Source organism: Pelodiscus sinensis, chromosome 20, assembly GCF_049634645.1.
Source record: "Pelodiscus sinensis isolate JC-2024 chromosome 20, ASM4963464v1, whole genome shotgun sequence".
Taxonomy (NCBI): domain Eukaryota; kingdom Metazoa; phylum Chordata; order Testudines; family Trionychidae; genus Pelodiscus; species Pelodiscus sinensis.
Genome location: NC_134730.1, coordinates 8,355,327 through 8,376,267, shown reverse-complemented (window position 1 = coordinate 8,376,267; position 20,941 = coordinate 8,355,327). Strand labels below are relative to the sequence as shown.

Here is a 20,941-nt window from a genome sequence, read left to right as displayed (position 1 = left end):
TCATCTCTGTTTGGAACTAAACAGTTTCAATACAGTATCATTTCCTACAGGATGGAAATTCTGATTTTGCTTCTTAAAGCTCAAACTGAAATTTTTCATGCTTGATCTCTATGTAAGGTTGATTATTTTGAAAGCATGAGCAAAAATTGTTCCGCTATTTCTAAGACTATGTAGTTTTCACAAAAATTAGTCTTGATAACATTAAACATTTTTTCAGCTGTTTTTATGAACTGCTATTGCACCTCCATTCTGTCGAATGGAAAAAACTGAAATGCTTGGTTGTGGAAAAATCTATGATCAGAGCATTGTCTTTCATTGTTCCTGTAAAAATCTTTCCAGTTTTGGACAAACTAATACTGCACTATAAAATTTGTTCAGGATTTGTCCCTTAATTCTTTGAAGATCACACATGTCTCTAGGCTTTACTAAACCTTCTATAGTGCATGGATGCCTTATGCAGATAAATAGAATGCCAAACAGGAGAGTTAAATACATAACTGGCTATTTGTAAGATCACATACCGTGTTATGGGTGCAAATCTCAGTGGTCATTACTGTATTGTTTTAGTGTCATTATGTTTATTGCCTTGAAAAATCTACAGAAACCATCTAGTAATACCTGTCCTGGTGCCTTACCTCTCCATTAACAAAGCAGTAGAAAATTGCTACCAAAAAACCCTACAAGAGAGAGAAAATAAGAAAATTAGATTATGGAGGAGGCACTGATTCCTATAGTCTAATGTGAAATTACTATTAAAATCTTCAGAATACTAATCCCAGGACCATAAATCTTCTTTTTTTTAAATAATTTTCTCATATATAATAGGTTTGTCTCTAGGCAGGGATCTCAGACTCTTGGTCTGGGGCTGGAACATACTCGTGATTGGGCCCAGGAGACTCAGCGACCTGGGGGTATGTCTGAACCTGTCCACTAAACCCTGCCCCTTCCCACCACTGCACTACTCTCCCCACCCATGGCACCCTATCCGCCAGCCTCAGAGATTATTGGCAGGCACACTCAGCGGGTGCACTCCATCACATTCAACTCACAGGCTACGTCTACACTGGCATGATTTTCCGCAAATGCTTTTAACAGAAAACTTTTCCGTTAAAAGCATTTCCGGAAAATCATGCCAATCTAGACGCAGCCTTTATGTTTTAGTCAGTTTCCTTTCAGAGTCCCACTATCCTCTTCTCTTTCTTCTCCTCCTGTCCAATCTGGCCTCCTTGGCTATGTCTACACTGTCGGGTTCTTGCACCAGAAATATGCAAAGAAGGCTAAGCGTGGAATATCACTGAGCCTTATTTGCATATCTAATGAACTGCCATTTTTGTGGAAGAGGCTCTTGCGCAAGAAGGAGCATCTACACTGCCCCTTCTTGCTCAAGAAAAACCCTCCTGCGCAATGCCGTTATTCCTGAAAATATTCAGCATAGCAGCATTGCGCAAGAGGGTTTTTCTTGCGCAAGAAGGGGCAGTGTAGACACTCCTTCTGGCGCAAGAGACTCCGCTGCAAAAAGGGCAGGTCATTAGATATGCAAATGAGGTTCAGCGATATTCCACACTTAGCTTCATTTGCATATTTCTGGCGCAAGGACCCGCCAGTGTAGACATAGCCTTCCTGTTTCTAGTCTCTTCTCTGTAAGGCTACGTCTCCACTATGAGCTAGGAGTGTGATTCCCATCTCACATAGTCAAGATCACACTGACCGAGCATGCTAAAATAATAGTGTATCTGTGGCAACAGACAGTGGTGAGCAGTGGCATGGACTAGCCACTCTGACTACATTCCCAAAGGGTCTAGAGGGCAGCTAGTCCATGCGACTACAGGGTTGAGCCTTTCTAATCTGGCACCCTCGGGACCTGACGGGTGCCAAATCAGAGATTTTGTGGACCCCCGGGAGGTCAGTATTGTAGCAAGTGGATCTCTTTTTATTTTTGTTTTGCTGAGGTGAATAAATGGCACAATGCTTGTCACACTGCTAAATAATCACATATGACTGTACTGATACACACTCTCTAAGTTTATGCCTGGCCAAGGCTCACCGTGTTAGTTTTGTTACACAATTTTACTCTGTATCAAATAAGGATAAGTAGATAAAGCATAAAAAGGATAAAATAATATAAAAATTGATAATAATATAGATAAATCAATGCAATAGATCCTCATGATTCGCAAAATCGCTATTAATGATTCCCTGTGTTCATGGAATCTTTCCTATGACCTGGGCAGGTGGGGGCGGGGCAGGAGCTGCAGTGAGTTTGGGAACTTCTGATAGTTCACTGCAGGGCTGGAGAGCCATGGCCCGCACTATTTGCAGATTTTGCTCTTTGCAGTGGTGCTAGGAACATGAATGGTGAGGGTTTCCTTTAATTTACTTCCCTAAAATGAAAGAATTCTGCTTCCAAAGTGATATTCTAATAACTGCTCACTCGAATTACAGTACAATGGCAGCATTACCAATACTTCTGCTGCCTTCTGGTCTCTTAGAAGACATTTAGGGGTAAATTAGAGCTAAGTAACAGAACAGAACACTAAGATTACGTCTACATTGCAGCACTTTTTCAAGATACCAGACTAGAGCGTTTTTTTTGTTGAACAAATTTTAAAAAAGCGCCAGGCTGCCAAAATGCAGTAGCAACCCCTTTAATTGCTGAGCCGCTCCCCTACCACTGCCCCCACTCCCGCCACGTGTCCAACGGTATCTTCTCAATTTCTTTACCAGACAGAAGGTGCAAATACCAGACTTTCCGGTTCAGTATCAGAAACCTCGCAACCCTAGGCAGAGGGCTTGTGCCTCAGCTGGTATCACTCACTGGAGCTCCCTGAAGTCAGCACAGCTATGCTAACATTCCCAGTTGAGGGTCTGACTCAGTAAGGAGCTGGAATTTATTGCCTGCTGTGTCTCCTGATCACATCACGTTTGATGCTTTTCTGTTAATTTCTCACCTTTAATGTTGCTATATTAATTATTTTTCTCAGTGAATCATACATTTGTGAGGGTTAGACTAGCTTACCCTTGTGGGGTCTGTCTATCTAGAATCTTTCTATGGCCATGAGTTTCAGGGCTGTCATCTCTTTAATAGTAACATTACATGGGGAGATGAAGTTTGAAGTTTAACAGGGATGCTTGTCGGTTTCTGATAAGCCTATGGGAAAGCAGAGATTTAAATGTGTGGTTGCAGTATTGTTCACTTTTGATGTAAATAACAGACCATGACTATTGTTTTTTCTTGTGGGTAACAATCATGTTATACAATACTAAGCAGAGATGATTGGAGCTCCCTACTCTAAAGCAGAGATGCTGCTAATACTGTCACAGCTATAGCAGAGCTGAGTTCTAGCATTTCATTTTGTGCTCCCTCCAATTGCCTGAGTTAAAACTTGCATCTCACATCCCAGAGGTAATTGTTTTTCTTTATCAAAACAATTTAGTTATGTTTAAAATTACTTAGGATTTTTAGAGACTAAGCAAATGGAATTGGTTCTAGTGTGTATGCTATTCGCTAATCCTTCTACAAAGTAATGTTTTCATTAGAAATAAAAACAAGAGACAGAGCAACCACAGTAAATACAGATTAAGTCTTTTAGTTATTTTGGGGAAAACTGTTTTATTTTTAAAAATTGAAATGTCTGCTATGTTGCAGAAGCCAGCAAATTTCCCTAGATGAAAATCTTTCTATTACTCCCTTCTCTTTGTACTCTTGCTATGTAAAATAATGTAAGGTTGTTTAAACATAATAGGTGTGATGAGTTCCTCCCTGTGTCAGAGAAAGGCATCTATTTGCCTGCAGGGAGGCATTTAGGTCTATCTGAGAGTCTGAGCAGAAAAACCTGTGTGTTTGCAAGAAGCCTGGGGAGGGGAGGAGGAGCTTCCTCCTACTTTTAACACAGTGGTTAAGTAGACACTCACTGGGGTGGTAGGAGCTCCTGTTTCAAGTCTGCCCTTCCCCCGAAGGAGTAAAGGGATGTGAAGAGGTCTGTACTACCTCTGAGATGTGTGCGCCAGTCTCTGGGCTATAGGCTATTCTGGTGCGGGGGATGCTCCCTCAGTCTCTCCTGTTGAGTCATTCCTGTAGTTGCTCTCCTTTCTCTGGCCCAGAGATTCCTTCATTATGAATTCACAACCCTGATAATAACTCCATAACCTGGTGGGTGAAGCACTACCCTGGGGCCCAGGAGCCACACCCCTTTTTCAATGACTCCTCAATTAGTTATCTAAAGTGTTAGGCAGTGGTTCCCAAACTTTTTGATTTTTGAGAAACCCTCACGCCCCCCCTCCAAAATAGCAGCAAAACTTGAGTCAAAAAAAGTTGCCCTTTTAAGGTGGCCATTTTGAAGTCTGCCCAGGGCACTCCATCCTCTCCTCGCCCCAGCCAGTCTGAGCTGCACGTCTCCAGCGGACACCCGGGCCAGGAAAAACCGAAATGCCCGACGTTTCACCTGGTCTTCCCGGGCTTGTGTCCCGGCCAAACCGGGCTCTTTCTGGGGGCAATGATGGGGGGGCGGGTCATGCTCCTCGGCGTTTCCTTGCCCCCCTGCTAAGGGCTGCAGCGGGAGCAAGCGAGGGAGCTCTGCCCCCAGGCTCTGACTCTGGGGCGTACGCCTCTGGCAGGCCCTGCCCTTCCCTCCCAGCGCCTCCTGCCCACTGCAGATCAGCCGGTCTGTGGGGGTGGGGCAGTGCTCAGGGGAGAGGGTGGAATGGGGCAGGAAGATGCAGGGTGGTGGTGGAACAGGGGCAAGGACCTTGGGAGAAGGGTCTGGGGCAAAGTGGGGGTCAAGAACCCCCAGAAAAATGAGAAGCTCATCGCCTGTGCAGCCCACAGAATCCTAGAACCTCAGGAGGTCATCAAGTCCAGCCCCCTGCCCTAGGCAGGACCAATCTCACTAAATCAACCCAGCCAGGGCTTTGTCAAGCTGAGATTTAAACAGCTCTAGGGATGGAGACCCTACCACTTCCCTAGGTAACCCATTCCAGTGCTTCACCACTCTCCTAGGGAAATAGTTTTTTCTAATATCCAACTTGGACCTCCCCCACTGCAACTTGAGACCATTGCTCCTTGTTCTGCCATTTGTCACTACTGAGAACAGCCTCTCTCCATCCTCTTTGGTGCCTCCCTTCATGAAGTTGAATGCTGCTATAAAATCCCCCCTCACTCTTCGCTTCTGCAGACTAAACAGACCCAACTCCTTCAGCCTCTCCTCATAGGTCATATGCTCCAGCCCCCTAATTATTTTGGTTGTCCTCCGCTGAACTCTCTCCAATATGTCCACATCCTTTTTGTAGTGGGGGCCCCAGAACTGGACACAGTACTCCAGATGTGGCCTCACCAGAGCTGAATAAAGGGGAACAATCACATTTCTGGATCTCCTCTTAATGCAACCTCATATGTCATTAGCCCTCTTGGCTACAAGGGAACACTGTTGACTCATATCCAGCTTCTCATCCACTGTAAGCCCCAGGTCCTTTTCTGCAGAACTACTACTTAGCTGGTTGGTCCCCAGCCTGTAACAATGCTTGGCATTCTTCCGTCCCAAGTGCAGGACTCTGCACTTGTCCTTGTTGAACCTCATCAGATTTCTTGTTGCCCAATCCTCCAGTTTGTCTAAGTCACTCTGGACCCTATCTAGCTAGTTCTAGCAGCCATGTCAGTTTGTGTTGGACTTGACTAGGGATGGAGGAATGGACAATTCAGACAGATACAGTCGCTACAAACTGGCTCTGTTCCAGTGTGCTGAATGAACCCGAATGTTCCAGAGCTTAGAACCAGCAGATCTGGCATTATGATGATCTGCTCTGTACATTGCCAGCCTAAAGATAGCACAAGTAGTGTGCTCAAAAATTCATGTTTACTGGAGATAGAGGGACAAGTGGGACACACCGTCCCTTGTGCTGTGAGCCACAACACAGAGCTCCGAGGGGGGCGGACATTTCCCCATGATTATATCACAATGCCATGTGCATTGCTGCCCTTTTCAGCCATATGATTGAAAGGAAGCCTGATCTGTTTGGAAGAAGAGAGGTGTGTTTCTCATTAGGGACTGTGGTTTCTTAAATTTGGGGATTTTGAGTAACAAGATCTACTGGCTGGAAGCTGAAGGGCAGGTGAAATGAAAATTGTTTAAAACCTTAGAAGGAAAGAAAGAGGAATTGCGGACAAAAGGCTGAGGGCAGTTTTGCTGTTCTCTAGTTAATCTTTTCTACCATTTTCAAAGTTTTCTCTTTTCTTCCCTTCTTGTGCGGGCATGAGAGTCCCACACAGTGAGCTTTACACTGAGTGTTGACAAACTGTCACACACAGATGTGAGGATTCTAGATGTGCTGCCTGTGGTGCTATGGAAATTGATCCCCTTACCAGTAAAATGCCCTTTGTGGCTGGTTTTGGTAAAATAAATTGAGGCTGGGAAGTCATAGTTATTGTTCTCTAGCTAACAGAACTAAGTCCGGATTAATTTTAAACTGCCGCGTGTAGCCGCGGGCAGTTCGTTCGGACTAAGGGGGATTTAAAAATGGCGGCCGGACGGGAACATGCAATTAAAGCCTGAGTTATTTAAAGCCCGGGCTTCGTTTGCAACCCCGGTTCCCTGATTTGCCTCCCTAGCTCGAATTAACGAGCTAGTGTAGACATACCCCTTGAAGGGTCCGATTTTCAGAAGGCAGCTGCTCAACGCTAATGAAAAGCAGGTTCTGTTAAGGTAGCTCAGGTTGGGCATACCCTCTACCCCTGGATGACTGGTTGTTTTAGAAAATTCTCTCTAGAGAATATTTATGGGAATCCTCCTGCTTTGCAATCACCATCTAACAGGCTCTCCCACCAATAGAAATTCCAGGCTCCAGGGCAGAACAGTCAATAGGCTCCCATGCATGCACAAGTCATGCCTGTCTCCCTGATATTTGGGAGGTTCTGCACCTGTGCAGGCTGGTGTCTTGCAATCTGCCCTGGGCATCCTCTTCTGGCATGGCCAAGGTATCCACATGTCTGTCCCATATGGTTGCCAACTTGGGCAAATCCAAAGTCCTTTGCCCTGCCCCCTTCTCTGCTCCTTCCCTGAGGCCATGCCCCTGTACCACTCCTCCTCTGAGGCCCCGCCTCCTGCTAACTCCATTGCTCTGTTGCTCATTTTCCTCACTCACTTTTACAGGCTGGGATGGGGATTAGGGTGCAGTGGGTGCAAGTGCTGGGCAGAAATTTGAGTAAGGGAGGGAGTGTGGAATGTGGTCTCTGGAAGGGAGTTTGAGTGCAGGCTCCAGGATGATGTCTGTGGGGTGCAGGCTCTGGGCTGGGGCTGGGATTTGGGGTTCAGGAAGAGGACGGGGTGGTGCTTACCTCGGGAGGCTCCCATAAATGACTGGCACAAGCTCTTTTGTACTAAGGCTAGGTGTCTCGATGCACTGCTGTCTGCAAGTACAGCCCCCAGTGCTCCAAAGGGAGTCATGAAGTTGGTGCTTGTGTGAGGACAGTATGCGGAGACCTCATGGCCCTCCTCCTACCAGGGACATGCTGGCCACTTCCAAGAGTGGCACAGAGTGAGGATGGGCAGAAACAGTGCTTGGTCCTGCCATGAGGGCAGTGGATTGGACTTGATGACCTCTCAAGGTCCCTTTCAGTTCTACTATTCTATGATTTTATGAACCCTGCCTAAGCCCTTATACACTGGCCTGCCCTTTTCAATTGCCACTGGCTGAGAAGGAACATATGCAGGTGAGAAGGTCAATTTTCCCATTTTAGTCTGTTCAAGAAACTGCCAATTTGAAATTGTTTAGGTGAACTTCTTGATCCTGCAATGTAACACTATCACATTAAGCCAATATGATGAATGATAATCTATATATCGTTGTAGAGTATGTCTGTGTGACTGTGAGTCTGTTTGTTCAAGAACTCCTCTGAAATGGTAAGAGGTAGGGCCACCAAATTTAGTATGTAGCTTCCTCTTCTCCTAATTTAAAGTAAAGTCAATGTTTGATTGTGCCAGGACAACCAAAAGCCCCTGGAATGGGACTGTTTCCATAACATGCAAAGGGAGGGGCTGCTGTTCGGAGGAACACAATATGAGAGTGGCCACCAGGGATAGCAAGCCCACAGGGAAGAGCTATTCTGCAGAGTGGCTACTGGAGGAGGAGAGAACAGCCCTCTGGTGGCTGGTCAGGGGAGGGAGAGAGGAGGGAAAAGGCCCCTGGCGGCTGGTTGGGGGAGGAGGGAACAAGCTCCCCCATGGCCTGAGGGGAGGGAAGGAACGGCTTGGTTCTAATACGACAATGGGATATGTCGGGAATTCGATTGTTTCTCATAAAACAGAAAGGAAGGAGTCTGCTAGTAGGCACAGTTATACTTTGCAATGATCCTGGGGGGATCAAGGAGCCAGAGATGTGGAGCCGGCCAGCTATAACCACACTGAGGCAGCAGGGGACAGGGTGGAGAAAGGCACAGCTATGTTCTGTATATTTCAGAGAGTTTGTCTGTTTGTGTGTCCATCTGTTCCCCAGCTGGAGGACATGCACACCTCCCTCAGCTGTGCCCACTGCAACTGCAGTAGCCATAGAGAGGCATTTCTCACCTGGCCTCAAGCTACTGCAGTGATAGAGGGCTGGGGTTGTCCTCTCTCCCTGGGGCAGCCTGCATACCAAACCCCTCATGCCCAACCCCACCCTAGAACATGATTTAAATGAAGAAAAAGAAACTTACTTCAGTTAAGGATCTGAACAACACTGGGTAAATTCTCTAGTAATAAATAAATCCAGGATATCTAGTTTATATGGGAACACTTTCTCTTTAAGGAAATATACTGTAACAGAGTAAAATGTCTCAGAGGGATAGCTATGTTAGTCTGTAACTTTAAGAACAATGAGCAGTCCTGGGGCATCTTAGAGACTAACAAATATATTCTATCAAAAGTGTATGTGGGTAAAAGTTCTTACAGAGTACTTACTTGAAAGGAGCTCATAATTAATTGGATGAAGACTCTTATACGTCTTGAAAATCCTTCAACTTGTTCATCAGGTAAGAAGGTAAAGACAAACTCCTGGATCCCGAGTAAAGGGATTAACACCAGCGTAGATCTCGCCAATCTTAAAAATAAAGAGTTTGAATAGTATGTTTCTCAACATTCTCAATGTGAAGCTGAACATCCACCTATGGAGAAATAAGGAGAGTAGCAGGTCCCTGAGGCTTCCAGTCTGGGACTTATACATGAACTTCACTAATGATCTGGAGCACAGAGCAGCTAGTGCCGAAGTCTGAGGGATTAGATGTACAATAAAAGACACCAGGAAAAAGAAAGCAAAGGCCGATGAGACAGAGGTGAGATTAGAGTCAGGGAAGTGACAAATACCAAGTAGAAGAATATTTGCTGAAAAATAATGTGAAGAGGAGGGACTGGGAGGTGGGATGTAGTGAGACATTGGGGATAGCAAACTGGCTACAGGGGCCAGCATTAGCAAACTCTAACAGTTAGACAGTTAAGTGCACATAAATATGTGGCCTCTTTCTCGAGGTGCTGAGCACTCACACTTACCATTCACTCCATTTAGCAACTCAGAGAATCAGACCACTTTCATTTAGGTGCATATGGCATGGCACCTGCCTAGCTCCTTTAGTACCTATGTTTGAAAATGTGACCAATAACTTGTTTTAGAAGACAGGGGTACTCTAGTGAGTCAGACTCTCCATCCTGCCAGGAATTCACCACACAAAGCTCTCTGGGACATCTGTACAGAGGGGTTGGACAAGGGAGGCACAAACACCTCCTTTTTAGGTTGTTAGCTCTGTATAGTGAGGACTTTTATTTTCTGTATGTTTGTACAGTGCCCAGCACAATGAGTCTTGATCATTGTTGGCAGTTATGTACTCAGACAGGATAAATGTTAAAGTAATGTTCCTTCTCCCCCCACACACACATACTATGTAAAAGAAAACTCCAGTAAAACTCCAGTTGTCTGGCATCCAGTGGTCCGGGACTCCTGATGGTCCGGCACCATCTGGAACCCGGAAGTGTTCCGGGCAGCCGGACAATTGGAGCAGCTCTGCCCCCAGCTTCCCCAAGTCAGCTGCTGCTGAAACTGACCAGCGGCTGACTGTGGAAGCCAGGGGCAGAGCAGCTGGGGTGCTGCCGGATTGGTCCTGCAGCGCCGACCTCTCCATGCTGCGCAGTTCACTGCCGACCCTCCCACCCCAGACCCATCATAGCCCCCCTTCCAGTACTCTGGCATATCTGATAATCTGGCACCCCCTGGGTCCTAAAGGTGCCAGATTATCAGAAGTTTACTGTATTTAAGGTTGAAAAGTTAAGCACTCGAAATTAGCAAAGCCAGAAGTCCGATAATAATGTTCCTCCTTTTTCATATGCATTATTATACGGTCTTTACATGATAACATACTCTGCTTTTTCCCTGTGCACTGCATAGGAAAGAAGATCCGTTGGAAAAAACATGATCATATAACTAATGATATTGTTATGCACAAGGAGCCAAACTTAAGATTGCAGTCACCTTTATTTCTGGTATTTCCTTATTTTTGGACATTTGACATTGCAATCTTAATGTTATATTAACTTAATTAGTTTTGATATAATTGTCTGGGTTTTTGTGAAAGCAAACTGAAAAAACTGATGTTATGTTAGGTGGACACATACTGACCCCCCTGGATGGGTCTCAGCAGTGTTGAAGCCTTTAGATCGACTGTACAGACTTAGTCCAGGACTACACTAAAGGGGAAGATTGAATCAAGATACACAATTCTATCTAAATTATCCCAGCCAAGGGCTTTGTCAAGGTGGGCCTTAAAAACCTCTAAGAATGGAGATTCCACCATCTCCCTAGGCAAAGTATTCCAGTGCTTCGCCACTCTCCTAATGAAATAGTTTTTTCTAACATCCAGCCTAGACCTCCACAAATGCAACTTGAGACCATTGCGCTTTCTATCAGATGTCTCATTGGGAACAACATCTAGTTGAATTTTCACCTGGATTATTGCATGTTTTCAAAACCATGGGAACATGTGATAAAGTCTGGTGATAGCAGCAGCTCCAATCTCAAGCTCCATTCTCATAGGAACTATTTTGATCAATGACGTAATCCAGATGCCAACTCTGACAGCAGCTTCTAAGAACAGGTGTAGGGTTTGCTCTGGTCTTTCCTCCATTTTGAATCCCAGACTTTCAGTCTTTCTTGGGGTCATTCTTCTTAGGTGTCGTCTTGGATATACCAATACTGTGTTCCTGGTTGCTAAATTGTGTGAGAAGCTGGCACAATGTGTCCTTTCTTCTGGCACTTTCTGAAAATAACCTGTTGTGGCCTGTTATCCTTCTGGAAGTGCATAGTTTGTGCCCAATGGCCCCATAGAAATTCCTTATGTTTTCTTGGTCTTCCGAATCATCAGTACAGGAGCTGAGCTTCTTCATTCACACTAAATTACAAATCCTTTTCGGTGGTCTCCACTGCAACCACTGATACATCAATAACTTCCTCCCAATCTGGTCATTGCATAATCCAGATATAAATTGGTCACACTTGGCATCACTTAATGGTTGTCTCAATTCGCAATGCTGGAGATGCGCGATCCCTTCCAGCTGTTTCCATTTAAAGGGCTCTCACATTCCCTGCGTCTGCTAGGCAACACGTTGCCTGACAGGTGCAGGGAAAGCACCACCCCTTTAAATAGAAGCACTTAAAAGGGCTCGCAGCTCCCGGCACCTGTAGCATGTTGCTAGGGAGCCAGAGACATGAGCCCTTTCAACTGCTTCTATTTAAAGGGTTCGCCTGCTGGGTGGCTGTATTGCCTGGCTGCCACCCAGCAGGCACAAGCCCTTTAAACAGAAGCAATTGAAAGAGCTCACAGCTCGGCCACCCTGGCCCGTTGCCTGGGAGCTGCCTGGAAATGTGAGCCCTTTCAACTCCTTCTGTTCAAAGAACTTGTACCTCCTGGGCAGCTGCCAGACAACAGATTAGCAAGGGGGGCCAGGAGCTGTGAGCCCTGTTATATGAAATCTAAGCCTCCACCCCAGACAACTCTGGGAGAAGGCTATCCCTTGGCACCCTCCCCTTTGCTCCCTTCCATTGGCCAGATGTCAGGGGGCAGGGACCCCAGGCCAAGGAAAGCTCCCAGCAGAGTAGCTCTCAACTCTGCCCTTTCCACCCGTGGCCCCGCTCCTTCCTGGTTGGCCTGCTGCCACTTTCAAAATTTGTGAAGTGGCCCCTCTTCAAAAATTATTGTCCACCCCTGTGTCACAACATCCATGAGCTGCAGTTGTCACACTCGCCAAGTTTGCACACAAAAAGTGCCGTTTTCTTGTTCTCCTTTCGGGCTTCATGCCTTTTCCATGGGAAAATCCTTTTTTGTTGCTGAACTATCGCAACTGGCCATGTGCTTTCACATTCCTTTGGCTATACTTGCAATCTCACTGGCTATATACCCCCAGTCCCGGCCTGATAGCACAAGTGCAACAAGTCAGGATACATCACTGCTTTTCCTTTGCACAACCCTATTCCAAAGTTTGATCTGTAACCCTTCTGCCAGCTAGTGCTAGCAGGAGCCAGGACCAGGTTCAGTATCAAGAACTATGTCTACACTGGCGGGTTCTTGCACAAGAACACGTCCACACTGTCATGTGCTTTTGCACAAGAGCATCCATGGCAGTGTGGACCCTCTCTTGAGAAAGAAAGCTCTGATGGTCATACTGGGCGTCACTTAATAGTGAAGCTTTAAATGTCTGTGATCCAATCGGGGAGCAGAAGTAATCTCCTGCACTTTAGTAATTTCCTGCACACAACACAGATGACAATGAATTACTGAAGAGAATAGCTTGGGAACAACTTGTAGTTTGAAAACTATTAATCCAAAATATTTGGGGCTGGATTCTTCCTGCCTTATTACTGAAGCTCTAGAAAGAGCTCTACTGACTTTAGTTAGGCTATTTATAAAGTACTACTTAAATGAGTAAAGGAAACAGGATGACTACGTCTACATTGGCAAGATTTTGTGCAAATACTTTTAACACAAGAGTTTTTGCGTTAAAGTATTTGCATAAGAGAGCGTCTACACTGGCATGTGCATTTGCGCATGATATGTGCTTTTGCGCAAAAACATCCCTGCCAGTGTAGATGCTTTCTTGCGCAAGAAAACTCCGATGGCCATTTTAACCATAGGGCCTTCTTGCGCAAGAAATTCATGTCACCTGTCTACACTGGCCTCTTGCGCAAGAACAGTTGTGCAAGAGGGGTTTTTTTCCTGAGCGGGAGCATCATAGTTCTTGCGCAAGAAGCACTGATTTCACACATTAGAACTTCAGTGTTCTTGTGCAAGAACTCCCCGCCAGTGTAGACAGGCAGCATTTAGACACAGCTGATATGTCCTTAATGAATCCTAATCCTCTAATAACGAAGCACCATAAAGAATCATAAAGAATTACAAGTCTGGTTTATGAACAGTGCACTACTCAGAACAAAGGTCTGAACTCATTACACATACAAATGGCTATGTCTAGACTGGCATGATTTTCCGCAAATGGTTTTAATGGAAAAGTTTTTCTGTTAAAAGCATTTGCGGAACAGAGCGTCTAGATTGGCACGGACACTTTTCCGCAAAAGCACTTTTTGTGGAAAAGCGTCCATGCCAATCTAGATGCGCTTTTGCGCAAAAAAGCCCCGATCGCCATTTTGCGCAAAACAAATCTGAGCTGTCTACACTGGCCCTTTTGCGCAAAAGGACTTTTGCCCGAACGGGAGCAACATAATATTTCCGCCAGAAGCACTGATTTCTTACATGAGATCGTCAGTGTTCTTGCGGAAATTCAAGCGGCCAGTGTAGACAGCTGGCAAGTTTTTCCGCAAAAGCAACTACTTTTGTGGAAAAACCTGCCAGTCTAGACACAGCCTATGAGGGGAATCGTTTCTATTCTGTTAAATACAACTAAGTCTTTTCTTTTGCTTATTGAGTTCTTCCTTTCTTCCCAGGCTTTTTCTGGGCTGGATGCGAGGAATTATTTTTATTATTTATCATAAGAAGGGCCATACTGGGTCAGACCAAAGGTCCATCTAGCCCAGTAACCAAGCAATTCCAGGTACCCAAGAGGGAATGAACAGAACAGGCAATCACTAAGTGATCCCTCCTCTATGACTCATTCCTCACTTCTAACAAAGACGGACTAGGGACACCATCCCTAACCTTCCTGTCTAATGGCCATTGATAGATCTATCCTCTCTGAATGTGACTAGTTCCTTTCTGAACCCTGTTATAATCTTGCTCTTCACAGCATCCTTTGGCAAACAGTACCATAGGTTGACTGCGAATTGTGTAAAGAAATATTTCCTTTTATTTTTTTTAAACCTACTGCCTGTTAATATAATTTGATGACCCCTATTTCCTGTATTATTTGGAGTAACTTGCACTTCTTTAGCTACTTTCTCCACAACAGTCATGGTTTTATAGACCTCTGTCACATCTCCAGTTAGTCATCTCTTTTCCAAGCTGGAAAGTCCCAATCTTATTAATGTCTCCTCATATGGAAGATTTTCCATACCCCTAATCATTTCCATTGTCCTTTTCTATAACTTTTCTATATACTGCTTCCCTCTTGCGCAAAACCTATACAAATGTAGCATTGAATAGCATATTGCTGCACTTCATTTGCATAATTAGGGGCCATTTTTGCACATCTACACAGCTCTGTTTTGTGCAAAAACTCCCTCTTGCGAAAGAGCCGTTTTTCCTCATATTTTAGGAAATGAATGAGTAATGTTAGTTTGAACCAAGGGGTTTGGTTCGAACTAACGCGTCCCGGCACTCACTTTCACTTTCGGAACCGCTGTTGATTGAAGTAATATGCTGGCGAGATTATACTAATGAAGCACAAGATATTTCAATCCCCACTTCACTAGCAATTTCAGTCGCCTACATTTGCATCCCTAGTTCGAACTAGGGTACAAGTGTAGATGTACCCTTACAGACAACCTCCTAACCTCAAACAAGTTCTTTCCAGTAACCACACAAAACACCTCCATCTTAATCATCCAGGAACCTACCCCTGCAATCAGCCCCAATGCCAACTCTGCCCACACATCTACACAAGCAATTTCATCACTGGACCCAACCACATCAGACATCAAATCAGAGCCTTATTTAACTGCATATCCACTAATGTGATCTATGCCATCAAATACCAGCAATGCCCCACTGTCATGCATATTGACCAAGCTGGACAGTCTCAACCCGAAAAAATTAATGGACACAAATCAGATATCTGAAAAGACAACACACAAAACCTGTTGAAGAACACTTTAATCTTCCTGGACACTCATTAATGGATCTTTTGTTTCAGTCCAATTCTACAAGCCAAATACACAGAGAAGGGTTGGAACTTAACTTCATTCACAAGTTTCATTCTTATGCAAATAGTATGAATCAGGATATTGGATGGCTCATACATTATCTTCCACATCTTAATGACTTAGCCAACCAACCAAACAATGAAGGTGCTAATTGTTCTTGATGTCTGTGTGGAATCTGGTGTTGCTCATCTTCCTTTCCAAGTGCAAACTAATGGTTCTTATCAGACTCTTGTAATTATTTAGTCTTTAAGGTGCTACTAGACTATTTGTTGTTTTTTAAGTTTTTCCTGTTACAGACTAACTTGGCTACCCCTCTGGTGCTTCTTTTATAATTTTAGATAACAAGGTACTATTTTTCTCTTCCTCTCCTAAGACATTTGTGTTACATGATCAGAATGGCTGCCATATCTTAACACTTTTGTGGATGAATATAATTTTATATCCTGCAAAGCACTTTAGGAACTTTTGGAAAGAAAGACACAATGGAAATACAAAAGACTAGACTACTTTGATGTTTATCACATACCTGTATTTGTAATCATGAAAGTTCATTTGCTGGGCTTTGAGTTTGGAAATTAACAACTTTAGAATTTTTAGGAAGATGCAGAAATTAACCTTAAAAGAAAAAAATATATATATATCGATTAGTTACAGCAAATGTCACTATACAGTAATATCAGATACACAGGCATATATAACAGTAGCAGATTTACCCAGCATTGCTCAAGTCCTTAACTTAATTAAGTTTTTTGGGGGATGGAGGGGTGGGGAGGAAGGGGAATAAAAGGAAAATGTAAATGACTTATTTAAATGATTGTATTTTTCAAAAATACAATGTTATTTTTATTAAATTTTATTTCAGATTTCTTAAAGGGATTTGTAAAATTTTTCCATTTAATTTTTTTTAGCAATTTTTAAAAAATGGGAATTACATCAAGATTTTCTTCTAGTTTTTAAATCTTAAGCATTGATTTAGCTGTGCCAAAACAGAATACTACTCCAAATTTCTCAGTTTTATCTCTATTTCTGTAAGGTTTGTTGAGAAGCAGTCCTAGTCCAGATTCATCCTGTTTTTCTGGCTCATTTTGTTTCAGTCTCTTTCAATATTCACTTATTATGTCAATTGTGAAGACTGCTCTTGTTTTGGTGGTTCTGTCTGTTTTCAGTTTGGTTTCATGAGACACAATCCCTGTGCAACCTTCATTCTGCTCCCTTCTGTATCTGCATTATGAGACAGTCTTTAAATATATGATCACATTTTACTTTTTCTGCATGACCCCTGTCTCATCCAGTGAATGGGCAGTTATTCAATATTTCCTTTTAGCATCATCTAGCAATGTGTGGTCCCAGGCCTCATTTAGAACACACCATACAAATCCTGAATTCAGTACAAATGTATTGATAACTTCAGGGAGTTTTTACTGATTAGTCATCATCATACTGTCTGAGTGCTTCACAAACATTAATGAATTTATCGTCACATCACCCCTTTGAAATGAGTAGGTGGTTTTATCCCAATTTCACTTGTGGGAAACTGAGGAACAGAGGGATTAATACCAAAATTGTCAGCTCTCCACTAATATTGGGTGCCTTACTTGAGAGAGACAAATCTGAGTTATTAGAGTCCTTAGCATTATATAGTAAGTTGTATGTTTAAAGCACAGCTCCCACTGATTTCAACTGCTGTTGAGAAGATCCAGCACTTGGGCAAATCTGTCCATAGTTCTCAGTGAACCCAGAAAAAGAAACAGTCAGTAAGTGGCTAGTTGTGAAAATGTTGCTTTAAAAAAACTTACTAGCACCACATAGGAACTCTGTGGTAAAGGCAGGAGTGGAATACAATTCTCCAGGGTGGCATTCAACTGCTTTAATCAGCAAACCATTCTGTCTCTTCCTGCAAATGTCTACTTCATTCACCACCCAACTTCCAACTTTTGCAACGGGTGAGACAGGAGTCCTATGTACAACAGCTTCTGTCCCTGCATTGCTCTGATCCATCCCCATACCAGAGCTATCCTGTTCACTGAATGAGACAGGGCTCCCAGGAAAACTTGTGTGATCATGTAATTAAAGATAGCACGGAACAACCCTACTTCTAGAATTTTCTAGCTTTATGTACTTGAGTTTGTAACCATAATGTTTCTTTACCACAGTTTTATGTGTGTTTTTAAAAAAAACAAATTGAAGAGACAAAAATTCCATGATGTGGAGCAATATTGACATACACATGATTCAGCAGCAGTAGGGTTCGTTAAAAAAACTTTTTTGACTGGACATTTTTTAACAATTTTTGTTTTGCAAAAAGTCCTTTCCACAGAAATTATAAATGTTTCATCAGCAAAGTCCTCAGAAATTTTAAACAAAAAGAGCAAAAATGTTTTGTTGGAAGTTCCCTCATGAACAAATCCCCTTCCTATCTGACTAAACAGCAAGTTTGGAATGTTTGGATCCACTTTCTGAGCACTGCCACTTGAGCTAACAGCATAGCTCATATTTGTAGCAGCAGGTTATCACCCTTCGTGTGGACCAGCCACTACATGGTGAGGAAACATTATGATTTGTCAGTGGGTTTCACAGCTGTTTGTTGATATCAGAGGGATCTAGACACACAAGACATCTGGCTTCAGTTCCAGGATTTGGATGGGAGTAGATCTTTCTGTCCTGGAACTCTCAATGTATTCTTACCCCTCTGTGTCATTATCCATCCCGCATCCCTGCTCTTGGCTCCCTCCCTTTGTTTCTATCCACATCTCCCAACTTGGCTCCTGCTGCCCTCCCCCAGGTTTCATCCATCCCAAGTCTGTCTCCATCTGTTATCCACCTTTATCCCTGGCTCCTGTCCCTCTTCCTTCTTCCCTTCTATCCAGCCTATCTACCCTTCCCACCTACCTTATCCCACTTCCTCATTCCTCACTCCTCTAGAATCCAGTCAGGCTGACTCCTCTCCCTTCTCCATTTCTTTGTGTCCTAAGCCCTGGACAAGGGGGGCATTGACAATACAGGATTGATTCACAAATACCAAGGCCACAAGAGATATGATGATAATCTAATTTGGCCCCCCGCATAACACAAGTCATAGAAATTCCTCCTAATGATTCCAAAAGCAGATCTTTTAGAAACACATCCAAACCTGACATGTACATTGTCTTTGATGTAGAATCCTCCATGACCCCTTGATACATTGTTCCACTAGTTAATTATTCTAACCATTACAATTTAAGCCTTGTTTCCAGTCTGAATTTCTCTAACTTCAGCTTTCAGCCATTGGATCGTGGTAACTCTTTCTCTGGCAGATTGAAGAGCCTGTTATTGCCTATTTGTTCCCCATATAGAAGTGACTTAATTATAGACTAATCAAGTCACAACTTAATGTTCTCTTTGTCAAGATAAATAAGTTGAGCTCCTTGAGTTTATAACAGGGGTGGGCAATAATTGTTTTGCTGGGGGCCACTTTGGAAATTTTTGAAGTGGCCCCAGGGTGCACAGGAAGGGGTGGGACATCAAGTGGAAAAGGCGGGGTATCAAGTGGAAGGGGTGGGGTCAAGATACATCTGGGTTCCCCACTTCTAGACAGTGATTGGTCTGGGGGGGAGGGAGTGCCTTTGCCCTCCTCCCCACGCTCCCTCTAGGTGCCCATGCCCCTGGTGGGGGAGGAGACTTCCCATGCTCCACTATCCCTAGGCCAAATATGCAATAAAGCCTCTCTGCTTTTTTAAAAGATGTTTGTGTTTATATATCCCATGATCACATTGGCCCTTTTTTTGGCCACAAAGTCACGTTGGGAGCTTATGTTCAGTTGAATAATCCACAATAATCCTCCAAACTTTAGAATCATGGAATCCTTGGGCGGGAAGAGACCTCAGGAGGTCATTGAGTCCAGCCGCCTGCCCAAGGCAGGACCAATCCCAACTAAATCATCCCAGCCAGGGCTTTGTCAAGCTGGGACTTTAAAACCTCTAGAGATGGAGATTCCACCACTTGCCTAGGGAACCCATCCCAGTGCTTCACCACCCTCCTAGTGAAATAGTTTTTCCTAATATCCAACCTAGACCTCCCCCACTGTAACTTGAGGCCATTGCTCCTTGTTCTGTCATCCGTCACCACTGAGAACAGCCTCTCTCCATCCTCTTTGGAACCTCCCTTCAGGGAGTTGAAGGCTGCTATCAAATCCCCCCTCACTCTTCTCTTCTGCAGACCAAATAAGCACAGATCCCTCAGCCTCTTCTCATAGATCATGTGTTCCAGTCCCCTAATCATTTTGATTGCCCTCTGCTGGACCCTCTCCAACACATCCACATTCTTTCTGTAGTGGAGACCCCAGAATTGGACAGAATACTGCAGATGTGGCTTCAACAGTGCTGAATAAAGGGGAATAACCACATCTCTGTATCTGCTGGCAATGCTCTTCCTAAGGCACTCTAATATGCCATTAGCCTTCTTGGCTAGAAGGGCACACTGTTGATTCATATCCAGCTTCTCATCCACTATAATCCCCAGGTCCTTTCTGCTGAACTGCTACTTAGTTAGTCGGTCCTCAGCCAGTAACAATGCTTGGGATTCTTCTGGCCCAAGTGCAGGACTCTGCACTTGTCTTTGTTAAACCTCATCAGATTTCTTTTGGCCCAATCCTCTAATTTGTCTAGGTCACCCTGGACCCTATTCCTGCCCTCCAACCTATCTACCTTTCCCCCTAGCTTAGTGTCATCTTCAAACTTACTGAGAAAGCAATCCATCCCCTCATCCAGGTCATTAATAAAGCTGTTGAGCAAAACCAGCCCTAGAACTTATCCTTAGGGCACTCCACTTGAAACCAATCGCCGACCAGACATCCTGTTGACTGCCTGTTGGGCCCGACAATCTAGCCAGCTTTCTATCCACGAGGTGTAACAGTTAATTCGAACTAAGGACTTAGTTCAAATTAACGTTTAACTGCCGCGTGTAGCCGCGGGCAGTTAGTTCGGACTAGGGGGATTTAAAAATGGCGCCTGGATGGGAAGTTGCAAATAAAGCCCGGGATATTTAAATCCCGAGGTTCATTTGCAATGTCGAATGCCTACATTAGCCTCCCTAGTTCGAACTAGGGGGCTAGTGTAGACATACCTTTAGAAAAGTTAGATTCTGCAAGTCACAGGGCCTGATGAAATGCATCCTAGAATACTCAACGAGCTGATAGTGGAGGTATCTGAACCTTTATCATCTTTGAAAAATCATGGAAGATAGGAGAGATTCCAGAAGAGTGGAAAAGGGCAAATCTAGTGCCCATCTATAAAAAGGGAAATAAGAACAACCCAGAAAACTTCTGTGCCAGGAAATATAATGGCACAAGTAATTAAGCAAACACCACCCTCCTAGTGAAATAGTTAATGAATTAAGTAATTCATTTGCAAACACCTGGAAGATAATAGGGTGTTAGGTAACAGCCAGCATGGATCTGTAAAGAACAAATCAAGTCAAACCAATTAGATAGCTTTCTTTGATAGGATAACGAGTCTTGTGAATAAGGGAGAAGCAGTGGACCTGGTATACCTAGACTTTGGTGAGGCATTTCATATGGTCTTGCATGATCTTCTAATCAATAAATTAGGCAAATGCGATATAGATGGGGCTACTATAAGGTGAG

The 20,941-nt window shown here is 43.9% G+C and overlaps 2 protein-coding genes across 3 annotated transcripts in view; one reads left to right on the top strand and one right to left on the bottom strand.

The window, feature by feature from the left end:
* GLP2R (glucagon like peptide 2 receptor) overlaps nt 1-20,941 on the bottom strand; it is a 110,727-nt gene that overhangs the window by 4,363 nt on the left and 85,423 nt on the right. The window contains exons 10-12 of the mRNA XM_014573579.3: nt 15,848-15,936; nt 8,928-9,066; nt 636-677 (exon numbers count right to left, since the gene is read on the bottom strand). Of these exons, the coding sequence (XP_014429065.1) occupies nt 636-677; nt 8,928-9,066; nt 15,848-15,936 (270 nt within the window). The remainder of the gene's footprint in view (nt 1-635; nt 678-8,927; nt 9,067-15,847; nt 15,937-20,941) is intronic.
* GAS7 (growth arrest specific 7) overlaps nt 1-20,941 on the top strand; it is a 239,840-nt gene that overhangs the window by 204,095 nt on the left and 14,804 nt on the right. The gene's annotated exons all lie outside the window — the stretch shown is intronic.